The sequence below is a fragment of the Nannobrachium achirus genome (genome assembly GCF_963921795.1).
Source record: "Nannobrachium achirus genome assembly, chromosome: 24".
Taxonomy (NCBI): Eukaryota; Metazoa; Chordata; class Actinopteri; order Myctophiformes; family Myctophidae; genus Nannobrachium; species Nannobrachium achirus.
Window position 1 is genome coordinate 20,331,618 of NC_137831.1, and position 12,130 is coordinate 20,343,747.

Sequence of the window (12,130 nt, forward strand, 5' to 3'; positions counted from 1 at the left end):
ATCTTTCCCTCAGCATCCTTTTGTTGAGTGGCTTTCTGTTAAGTGTTCTGGATGACAGTGTTTGACGTAATGTTTAGTCCCCTTTGGGCCCGAGGAAATGCATTTTCTTGTTTGTTTTTTTAAGGTGGTGTAAGTGGTATTTCTTTGTTAAAATCCGTCTTAAATAGCTGTTATATTATGATAGCAATCATTGCTATAGTCTGTTTATTCAGTAACATACATTTTCAGTTCGGAATACCAATTTTATTCAATCACGGATATACAGATCAAACAAGGGGCATTGGAAGTGATAAAAAAGGAAGTAAAAAACCATCCCCTCTGATTGAATACATTTGTATTGTGACCTGAACATGTATTTCCTGTTTACTAAAGAGCTGATGAGTTACTGAACGAACACTCCAGCCTAATATCAATGATTGCTATTGGAATATAGAGCTTTGAATCATTAAAAATGATACAATCTTCTTACATACATATCACTTACACCCCTTTTAAGGACTGCATCCATGTCGTGTCCAGAAATATTGTTTATTTCCCAGCAATCCTGCCTCACTTATTCTGTTGCCGCCTTCTCTCCTCTGCACCACACCTCTGTGTGTTTTCTGTCCTCTACTCCTCCTCTCTCTTCCGTTACCTTCCCCGTTCCATGTCTCTCTTTCCCACACACTTCTCCCTTCCTCCGTCCCCCTCTCTTCCTCCCTCTCTGCGCTCCTCCTCCTCCTCCTCGTCCTCCTCCTCCTCCAGGGCATCACGGCTTCCAGGAGCGCCTGGCGGCCAGCCAGGAGGCCATGAAGAACAAGAACGTGGTCAACCTGGCGGCCATCCGGCAGGGCATGAAGCGCTTCCAGTTCCTGTTGAACTGCTGCGAGCCGGGAACCATCCCAGACGCCTCCATACTGGCCGCCGCCCTCGACCTGGTACGTCATCCTTCGTTCCTTCCATTTTCACGACATTTAAAAAATAGCAGGTCTACAAGCTCGCAGCGCGGCACTCGACCTGCTGTGAGCTTGTATATCCGCTATTTTTCAATAGCTAAACTATAACATAATCAAGGCACCTCCAACCTTGGGCCATAGTAACTGAGTCCCCCCCTTGTGACGCCCCTGGTTGCAGGAAGCTCCGGTGGTGGCGAGGGCCTCCCTCTTCCTGGAGTGCGCTCGTTTCGTCCACCGCTGCAACCGTGGCAACTGGCCGGAGTGGATGAAGGGCCACCACGTGAACATCACCAAGAGAGGTCTGTCCAGGGGCCGCTCCCCCGTGGTGGGCAACAAACGCAACCAGAAACTACAGTGGAACGCCGCCAAGCAATTCTGCCAGTGGGGAGACGTGAGTTTGATGTCATCTGATACTGTAGGGCTGCGTTTTTCTTTTTCAAAGTGGGGTTCGGGGACGCCCATGGGGTCCTAGAGTGGGTTCCAGGGATTAGTTTGTGTGTGTGTGTTTGTGTGCATGTGTGTGTTGCAGAGGGGGGGTGTGGTTTAAAGGACAACTTTGTTTTTTTACAACAAGGGTTCATATTTTAGATTGTAATTAGAGAAAAGAAAAAGTGAGTGTTGAAATGTTTTCATTTGCTTTGTTCTATTGTTTTATCGCGTTTACTGTGCTAAAATGTGGGGCATGCGTACGCAAGGGGGCATGCGTACAAGTGGCTAAATATGTATTTTTAGACACAATAAGCCAGCAGTTTCTTCATTGCTATTTACAGTAACACTTCTAGCCCCCATAAGTCACATCCAACCATGAAAGGTTGCGTAGTATTTTGGGAATGGGCTTATTCTTTCTAAAATTACATATTTAGCCACTCGTACACATGCCGCCAAATACTGAAATAAGAATCTCTAAAACAATAGAAAGAAGTAAATGAAATCGTTTTAACACTCATCTTTTAGATTCTTTAATTACAATCTAAAATATGAACCCTTGTTGTAAAAAACTTTAGTTGTCCTTTAAGATAAAATGGTAAATACATGCATGGTGCATGTATACAGCACCTTTTTTTATCCAAAGCGTTTTACATTCACAACAACGGCAGAAGAAACCATTCAAAGCACCACCGGGAGCCGTTAGGGTTTAAGTGTCTTGTTCAAGGACGCTATGACATTAGGACAGGAGGAGCCTGGGATCGAACTACGAACCTTCCACGAGCGCCCTCAAGATTAGAGTTAGGATTATGGTCTGGTTAGCTTTAGAGTAAAGGCTAAGGTTAAGGTGTTTAGTGGTGATTGTTAATGATAATGGTAGTGGCTATGAAGTGCATATATTTTGGGCTTCTTCATACCTTCATACCTGCTATTTTGGATCGAACTACGAACCTTCCACGAGCGCCCTCAAGATTAGAGTTAGGATTATGGTCTGGTTAGCTTTAGAGTAAAGGCTAAGGTTAAGGTGTTTAGTGGTGATTGTTAATGATAATGGTAGTGGCTATGAAGTGCATATATTTTGGGCTTCTTCATACCTTCATACCTGCTATTTTCGATATTTCGTGTGTGTGTGTGTGTGTGTGTGTGTGTGTGTGTGTGTGTGTGTGTGTGTGTGTGTGTGTGTGTGTGTGTGTGTGTGTGTGTGTGTGTGTGTGTGTGTGTGTGTGTGTGTGTGTGTGTGTGTGTGTGTGTGTGTGTGTGTGTGTGTCTTTTCAGGCCATCGGCACTCGGCTCAGTGAGCTGTGCCACTTGGACAGCGAGAGTCCTGCCAACATCCTGGGTTACATTTACGAGGAGGAGACCAAACGAAGACTGAGGAAAGAAGACGAGGAGGAAGACTATCTAGATGACAGTAAGTCATCTGTAAAAGCACTTACGCGACAACAGTTTCATCGCTGCTTTTTACTTCTGTTTTCGTTAGATCAGGGGTCTTCAGCGTTTTCAGGCCACGGACCCCTTAGCTGAGAGACAGACGATGAAGCAGGGACCCCCTCTACGTGTTGTATGAAACTGTAGATTTTTATCGATTTCATAGGTAGATTCATAGACTTGTTTGACAGCACTGTCATCAGTCGATGTTGGAGTCGTGTTAATGTGTTTTCTCAGATATTTAATCACTTAAATCGTCGATACTTTGTAAACTTGACCTATCACTCGGGACTTGGTCTGCTCTTTTTTTACCTCCACACCCAACCTATTTGCCGAAAATAGACGATCTACAAGCTCTCAACGCCTCGCAGCACGAGGCGCTGAGAGCTTGTAGATCTGCTATTTTAGGCCAAAGTTCTCCTCAGAATAGGGATGCGAGGGTTCAAGTTGTTAATCTAAAATAATTATACTATCACACAAAGATTTGGCGGCCCCCCTGTAGTAACTCTGAGGACCCCCTTGTGGTCCCGAACCCCCTGTTGAAGACCTCTGCGTTAGATCGTTGACATGTTTGTCCTCCTGTTGCCATCTCCCACAACAGATACTGTCAACCCTACAAAATGTGGCTGCCCATTTGCTCTCAAGATGGCCGCATGCCAACTTCTGCTGGAGATCACTACCTTCCTGAGAGAGACCTTTCCCTGCTTACCACGGCCACGCACAGAGCCCCTAGTGGTTAGTAGAGGTTATTGCGACCGTCAGGTCGTAGTTACTATCAAAACCTCCACCGTCTGTCTGTCCGTCCGTCAGTCTGTCTGTCACATCACATCACGTCACGTCACACTTTTGCCCTACTCATATCTCCGCCATCGTTGCCCCTATCCATGTGAAATTTTCCACACACACTCCTTGCCTACCAAACCACAACCTTCAGGACCCCCCGACCTCCACGGACCCCCAGGGACCCCCAGGGACCCCCTGCCACCACCACCGCCAAATAGTGCACTCCTGCTGCCATAGGCGATTCTAGCCTCTTCTATCAGGGGGTGCAAGACAGACTGAGTACTTCTATTACCTCATGCGCTCGTGCGGGGAAAAAAAGCGTTTTTTAGCGCTTTTGTCCTGTTGTTTTAACGGGTTTATGCGGTTTATTTTTTACCCAAATGTAACCCAAAAAAAAAGTGCAAAACAGGTGCTTCTTTTTCTAGACACCATGAGCACATTTATTTACTTATATTTTGCAGGCAGAGGCAGCACAAGACATATAAAGCCAAACATCAAGTTAATCATCAAGCAATCAAGCAATCATCCTTATTACACAATGAACTGCAGCCTCCGGTTTTTGGCACTTGCATACTGATCAATTATTTGCTGCAGTTTAATTTCGTGTTCTTTCTCAATCTGTAAAATGCCTATATGGTGTTAATCTCACAGACCACCCATAGTGCCTGCTGAGTCTGCCAAGTTAACAACAGAAATACTTGCCCCTCCTCTCTTTTTGCGTAAAAAAAAAAAAAGTAAAAAAAAAAAAATAATAATAATAATGGCCGCCTGGTGGTCAGGGGGTGCAAGTGCACCCAAGGACACCCTTTAAAATTGCCTATGCCTGCTGCTCCAACAGTCCTTCACCTTCATTGTTTTAACTTTTCCCCACCCCCTCCCTCGGCTTTACTCATCAACCGTTTGTCGTACAAACTTGTGGGTGGTGTCAATTGACTTGATTAAGAGTCCTTAACCTTAATTGGTTTAACTTTGCCCCGCCCCCTCCTCTGATTGGCCGAAACTTTATTTGGCTTTACTCATCAACCGTTTGTCGTACAAACTTGTGGGTGGAACCAATGCCACTTATAGGCTTCGCTTATCTCCCGATTAGGGAGTCTTACTGGTACAATAAAATACTGGAGCAGTTCTATATTCTGATTCATGTTTATTGATTCTCTGATTGTCTGTAGTCAAGCTGTTTGATATGTTTTTTTTTCTGACCTTATTCCACCAGTAAGACTCCCTAATCGGGAGATAAGCAACCATCAGGTCGCATACACAAACTTTAGAAGGCAATATGGTAGCCAATCAGTAGTAGAGATACTGTGTACCGCTTTGCGTGATTTTAGGGCAAAATCTGTCGGAGCATTGTCCAAAAATGTGTTTTGCAAGAATCGGCCTCATGGTGGCGCTAGAAGAGGGCCATGTGAGAAACGAGGGGTGGAGGTGTGGTTTGGGCAGCCAAGGAGTGTGTGTGCAAAGTTTGGCATGGATAGGGGCAACGGTGGCGGAGATGAGTGTTGTGAGAATCTAACCGTGAGGTGATATAAATTCTTGGCTTCTGTTTCGTAAGCAGAATTGTGTTACTTTGTGTCATTTTAAATTTTAGCTATTGCTTGGCTATTCAAAAATAGCAGATATACAGTGCAAGCTCACAGCGTGTCACATTTTGATACATTGTATTTTGTAAAGGCAATTTTTCACTCATATCTTTGCTTCTGGGGGTTCCTGGAACAAAGATATTTGGGGGTGATTGACATGAAAAATGTTGAGAACCACTGATATAGAAAACCGTTATGATTTTAGAAAAAATGTTTTGAACTGGCATCAGTTCTTAAATGGGTTAATAATACATAAGTAGATGTCAATAACCTCCATTTGGACATAACACTACGCATTCTGTCGACATGGGTGTTGCACAAATTCTGGGCCCTGGGTACAAGGATTCACTGCGGGCCCCCCATGAATATGCTTTAACTGTTGAAAAATCTAGAGCTTGTAGATCTGCTATTTTGAAATATCGTGAAAAGTCTTAGAAGATTTCAAATCCTTCTAAGGTTTTTTGAAAAACCCATGTTTCTATGTCAGTGGTGCTCAAACCTTTTCATGTGAAGGACCCCCAAAATGATATGTATTTGGCCACGGACCCCCATCTCAAAATATTTAGTTCCAGGGACCCCCCCCCCAGAAGCAAAGTTTGAGTTACAAATGTCTATCTACAAGCTTGCGCAGCGCAGCACTCGGTGCCACGCTGTGAGCTTGTATATCTGCTATTTTTCAGCTTAAAATCATAAAATAATGAAGGCCCCACCATCTTGGGCCCGAGTAACTCAGTCCCACTTGTACCCCCCTTGTGACACCCCTGGCTGCCGATAGGACCTGGACAGCTGTCGTCTGCGTCTGGACCCAGAGCTGGGACGCCACCGCTACGAAAGGAAGATCAGCTTTGCCGGCATCCTGGACGACGAGGACGGACACGACTCGCTCAACAGCAGCAGCCACACGCTCAAGTCTGAGTCCGCTGTGGAGGAGAAGAAAGCCCCGGAGCCTCAGGGTTGGCATTGATTTTGACAGCAAATTTAGATTTATTTCGTTCATTTTTACCATCTATGAGTTTGCCGCTCTGACATCATGCTCTGGCTTCACTGTGATGTCACACTAAAGCCCTTTGCACACAGGTGCGTTTATCCGCATGGATAAAACGTACATTTTTTTTTTAAAGAAAACAATGATTCTCTACGACCTCATGCACACCGGATCCGAATTAGCCGTGCGACGAGTGGCTGCGGCCGTGCATTTTATTCTCGATCGAACCCAGTTCGATTCGTGCGTCTTGTCGCATGCGGTAAAAAACTCATCACTCCTTTTATGACTCCTTTTGGGATCCGCAGCGCCGATTCCGCACAGCATTGCACACCAAATCCAATGCGTTTTATTCATGCAGCAAACGAAAAAAAACGCAACTGCCCTGTGTGCAAAGGGCTTAACAGAATCCCTTTTATGCCCATATATGGAGTTCCCTGATGATTTCATCAATATTAAGCCCATATCTAACCGGACTTCATATGGGAATGCCCATATATGGAGGCCACATCGGCCACATAACACACTAACAGAATCCATATATGGCCAAGGCAGATGGCCAAGACAGCCCATATCTGTGTGACTGGTACTACAGACAGGGATCTCCATGTATGGGCATAAAAGGGTATGATGCCAGATGTCATAGACATCATAGGACTTTCACATAACGAATAACTGAGTAAGTATGTTTGGGCCAGATGGCCAAGACAGGGTGACAAGCGACCTCGCCATAAAGGGCGAGGTCGCTTGTCGCCCTGAGGCGTCTTACTAGTAATAGAATGTGAATATAAGTGTAGATATATTTTATCTTGGCGTTCAGGCTCTGCTACGTTTCTCTCTCTGCTCAGAGTCAGCACAATTAGACAACCATTAACACTTGGGGAGCCAAACGCGTTCAGGGACGAGTTATGGCCACTAGATGTCACCCTGCCACAGGAAGTTATATCGTCGAGGGACGAGTCAACAAATAGTTAACTTTTCGAGACCGCAGCTTCCCTTTGCATGCCCTGAATCCATTACGTCACCCAGCCAGGGCAGGAAGCCCCCTGTCTCTCCCCACACGGAAGGATTTTACATGGCTTTAGATTCTACTTTGAAACATAAGAACGGCTTTATCTGAGAATGAGGTAAAAACAGCCCCATGGAGGCAGAGAGCTGATTGTTTTCACGGCGACACTTTACCGCGAATTTACCGCGATTTTTTTACCGCGAGTTTCGCGAGCGTTTGTAAACAAATGGAGTACCTCCTCAATCTTCTCTGGACACGCACGTGCACACGCACGAAGCTTGCGGGGCTCATCAAAACATAACGTAAGTCAATGGTGGCACCAGCAACAGCTATAAATGTTATAAACCTTGGCCGCCCATGTGTTAAAGGGACTACACCATGAATTTACATTTTTCCAATTTTTATGTTTTTTTTGTCCCACCAGCACGTTCTATCCTCACAAAGTCCTATTTCTGACCATTGTGTCTTTCTCAGTTTATGGGCAGATCTATGTAAGCAGGTCTCAGAACGGGCTGTCTGATTTTAGGACCGATTGTGACATCACAATCGGATTCGGGACCTACTGCTGTGCTGAGTGGGGGGAGGGGTGGGCAGGCCTGAGAAGGAGGCAGGAGGAGCTGGGAGAGGGTTGCGGGAGGGAGGAATTCCCAATCACAAGAGATCTTTTGGGAGGGGTTGTGTTTGACTTGTGTGTACACAAAAACATTCCCCCTTCCCCCTCCCCTCTATGACAGGCATCAAACAGGTCGTTGTTTTTGATGTTTCATTGATTAGAGAGATCACTAACGAGCTATTGACACTTGAATGGCTCAATCAATTACTGCAGTTCACAACCCCTTTGAAGTTCAAAGGGAGCAATTAAGAGCTCTGACTGATCTCCCCCTCCCTCCACTGTTTCTGTTGATTTTCTGTTTCTGCTGATTTGCTGTCTCGTTAGACCCACCCCCTCCTCCGAGGCTCCGACTCTCATTGGCCTGGTTTGCCTCAGACCAGAGAAACTCGAGGTTCATTACGCAACACCAGACCAAGAGAACCAGTCCGCTCAGAGAGTGGGCGGGTCTATGGGCTGGAGCCAGGCAACCCACCCAGGACAAGGTGGTACTTCAGCTGAAAATGCTCTGAAAACCAAGCAGAAATGGGGTATTCAGGAGTGGTAATTTAGCCTCAAACCTTTTGAAAAACTTTTTTGGGACACAGACAATGTTATATAAATTATTTTTAACTCTTTTACCGCTTCGGACGTTCCCGCTCGCCCCAATTTTGAACCCAGCTCGTTGCCAATACGAACGCTCGTTCTTTTACCTTGTCTGATGACTGTAAGCTGATGAGGGGTCGCGCGGGTGTGTACAGTAAAAACATCTCTCGTAATGCTGCTTTCAAATCTCCACCACACGTAAACATCAATGATGTCCAATTCACTTCCTGGCTGTTCTCTGTCGACCTGATCTAGATTATGCATTTCTATGCTCTGAACGAAGGCAAGCGGAGCGGCCCAATTCACACCAATTCTTTGCATAAGGCTGCCCTCTGTACACATATAATAGATAAAAATAAAGAATAAAACGTTTGGAAATAATGAATAGATCTTTTTCTATAACATCGCAAAGGTAAGCTGCTTTTTGCTGGCACCAGCCCCAATAAATAAATAATAAATCTGGCAGTAGAACTGTTAAATGCATGGTGTAGAACCTTTAATCAGTAACTCTCAGGACCCATAGGAGCCGCTTACCCCCTGTCATAGACCCATGGATTAACCTCTTTACTCCTCCTCCTCCTCCTCCTCCTCCTCTTCTCTCCAGTGCCGCCAATCCGTAAGATCCGTATCGGGGGTTCCCGGCTGCTCCAGATCAAAGGTGCGCGCAGCTTCCGGGTGAAAAAGGGCGGGTCTCTGTCGTCCATCCGCCGCGCCGGCAGCCTGAAGAGCACCAAGATGTCCCGGCAGGACTCCGAGTCGGAGAACGAAGAGGGGCTCCTGTCGCAGACCCACAGCAGAGACACGGTCACCGACATAGGTAGGCCTGAGAGAGCTGGAGCACTCATCAACGGGTAGTTTTCACCAGTGTTGATTTCGTCGACTAAAACTATGACGAAAAATGTGTGTCGACTGAGTTTTTTTCATTGACGAAAACTAAATAAAAACGAAATAAAAACTAAGCTGTGATGACTAAAACTAAGACTAAATATATTGACAATTTCGTCAACAAAATAAAAACTAGACTAAAACGTTAGGGAGGGACTAGTGGAGGAGAAAGTCATTTTATGTTTGGTTGCTCTCAGGTGTTGCTTGCTGAAAATAGCAGATCTACAAGCTCTGTGAGCTTGTAGATCGGCTATTTTCAGCATGCAACCAAGTGTAAAATCAGTCATTACGATGCCATCAAGGCTTGCCAAAATACATTTTAGTTGACTAAATCAACTGTAGATTTAGTCAACTAAAATCTCACAATATTTAGTCAACTAAAATTAGACTAAAACTAAAACTTTTCAGGAGACTAAATTATGACTAAAACTAAATTAGATTTTATTCAAAAGACTGACTAAAACTAAATCAAAATTTGCTGTCAAAAACAACACTGGTTTTCACAATACGAGTGTATCGGGTGCACGCTTCTGGTAGAAAAATACTTTTAGAAAGGAATCCATTTAGGATTCCTTGTTTATTATAAGCTCAACCCCAGTAGTCAGGGGATATCTTCAGAAATAGTGTCAGATCCTGGAATAAATTCCTTACCAAAACATTTCTTCACCAATGTGTTTGTAAAGGTGTCTAGCTAGTAACACATTTCACAAAGACTGAAATTCAGTTTCCCTAGGAGAATCCTTGACAGCTGAAAGTTGGGGTCCCATTAAATTAACTATACAGGATAAAACACACCAAAATAAATATGCTTTGAGTAGCATGTGAGGGGTCGAACTAGGGTTTTTTCATGATTTCTTGATCCATTGCAAGCATTTGTAAATAATGCTTGCAATGGATAAACCCCTAGTTTGACCCCTCACATGATACTTAAAGCATATTTATTTTGGTGTTTTATCCTGTATAGTTAATTTAATGGGACCTCAACTTTCAGCAGCTGCCAAGGATTCTCCTAGGGAAACTGAATTTCAGTCTTTGTGAGATGTGTTACTAGACACCTTTACAAACACGGTGAAGAAATGTTTTGGTAAGGAATTTAATCCAGGACTTTTTAACTCATTTAGTGCCCATGAAATTAACGGATTATAAAGTCCACGATGCCAGTCTCAGGTTGGCATCACCCCCGTTATCTTATTTTGAAGGCCAGAAGTCCACAGCGCAAACACTTCCGGTCTGACGTCATCGCGTCCTGCGCCGGAACCGATCGTTGTCCACGTGGAGTTGTGTAATGGCGGACCGGGAGCTTTTATACATGTGTAACATAAGCGAGCATCTGCCTCCATCCTAGCTTCTAAAGTGTAGTTTTGAGATAATGGACATTAAAGATGAGATCCCCTGTCCACCTCAATGTTATGGATGGGACTATTTTGTGCTCGTGGAGCCGTGATGATGCGAAATCAGCGACGGATTTCGTCTCCGGACCTCCGGCCATTGTTCTCGGTAATGTATCCGCCGTTACAGTAATATATTACTTTTCACCAGAATACTCGGGATTGGCACCATGTGATACTCGAGTATTTTTCACGAGTCTTCTCGGGATTGGCACTATATGAGTTAAGATATCCCCTGACTACAGCAGCAAAAATAAAATGTCATCGTAGACCATGAATCGTAGTCTAGGACTAAACATGCCAGGTCATTTCATGATGTAAGAAATACCCAATTTCTTGTTCAATTGTTTCTGTCAATTTAATTTGTACACAAAATAAACGTACATTGTGTACTTGGCTGTTTTTTTGTGTATTGTGTTACAGGCAGTCCCTTTAGCACCAGTGAACCCAGCATTGAGCCTGAAGGACAAGGCTCGGGAGGGGCCGAGGACAACTACCACCGCAACATGTCCTGGCTCCATGTATGTATGTCCGTTGTCTCTGTGTGCTCGATTGTGCATAATTCAGGGGAGTCGCACCAAATTCTGGGCCCTGGCTACAAGGATTCACTCACATTTTGTGCTTTAACTATTGAAAAATAGCAGATATACAAGTGCCGCGCTGCGAGCTTGTAGATCTGCTATTTTTGAAAATTTGAATATTTCAAATCCTTCTAAGGGTTTTTGAAAAACCTGTTTCTATGTCAGTGGTGCCCAAACTTTTTCATGTGAAGGACCCCTAAAGATTATATGTATTTGACCACAGACCCCCATCTCAAAATATTTAGTTCCAGGAACCCCCCAGAAGCTAAATTTGAATCACAAATTTCGCTTAAAAATGCATAATATTCAAAGATTTGCGCAAATTTCCACTACTTTTCAAAAATAGCAGATCTACAAGCTCGCAGCATGGCACTTGGTGCCGCGCTGTGAACTTGTATATCTGCTATTTTTCAATAACTGAAGTATAAATAATTAAGACCCCTCCACCTTGTGACGCCCCTGCACATATCGTTGCTGTTCGGCCAGAAACCTCCTGCTGCTGTGGCAGCACTTGAACGCACAACGCACTCCCAACTTCTTCTCAAACGACTCTCTCTCTACCGTCCAGATCATGATCCTGTTGTGCAACCAGCAGAGTTTCATCTGCACCCACGTGGACTTCTGCCACCCCCGCTGCTACCAGCACCACAGTCGCTCCTGCGCCCGGCTGGTGCGCGCCATCAAGCTGCTGTACGGCGAGACCGTGGACAGCCTGAGGGACGAGAACGCCTCGTCCTCCAGCAACATTGGCCCGCGCGCCAAGAAAAACAAAGAGGTGGGTGTCTCGCAGTGTTGTAAAAAAGTACTGGCAAAAAGTATCAATACAGCAATGTGGAAATACTCCCTTACAAGTAAAAGTCCAGAATTCAAAATGTGCCTCTCATTGAAAATTAATTACTAGGAGGCGGTGACCGCATATCGCCTGGAACCCACTTTAC

General features: G+C 44.7%; 1 protein-coding gene across 1 annotated transcript in view; it reads left to right on the top strand.

Moving 5' to 3' along the window:
• unc80 (unc-80 homolog (C. elegans)) overlaps positions 1 to 12,130 on the top strand; it is a gene marked incomplete at its 3' end in the record, with an annotated part of 166,179 nt that overhangs the window by 77,800 nt on the left and 76,249 nt on the right. Inside the window, exons 23-30 of the mRNA XM_080720767.1 lie at positions 745 to 917; positions 1,114 to 1,326; positions 2,637 to 2,772; positions 3,391 to 3,524; positions 5,928 to 6,105; positions 8,943 to 9,155; positions 11,035 to 11,132; positions 11,761 to 11,967. Of these exons, the coding sequence (XP_080576893.1) occupies positions 745 to 917; positions 1,114 to 1,326; positions 2,637 to 2,772; positions 3,391 to 3,524; positions 5,928 to 6,105; positions 8,943 to 9,155; positions 11,035 to 11,132; positions 11,761 to 11,967 (1,352 nt within the window). The remainder of the gene's footprint in view (positions 1 to 744; positions 918 to 1,113; positions 1,327 to 2,636; positions 2,773 to 3,390; positions 3,525 to 5,927; positions 6,106 to 8,942; positions 9,156 to 11,034; positions 11,133 to 11,760; positions 11,968 to 12,130) is intronic.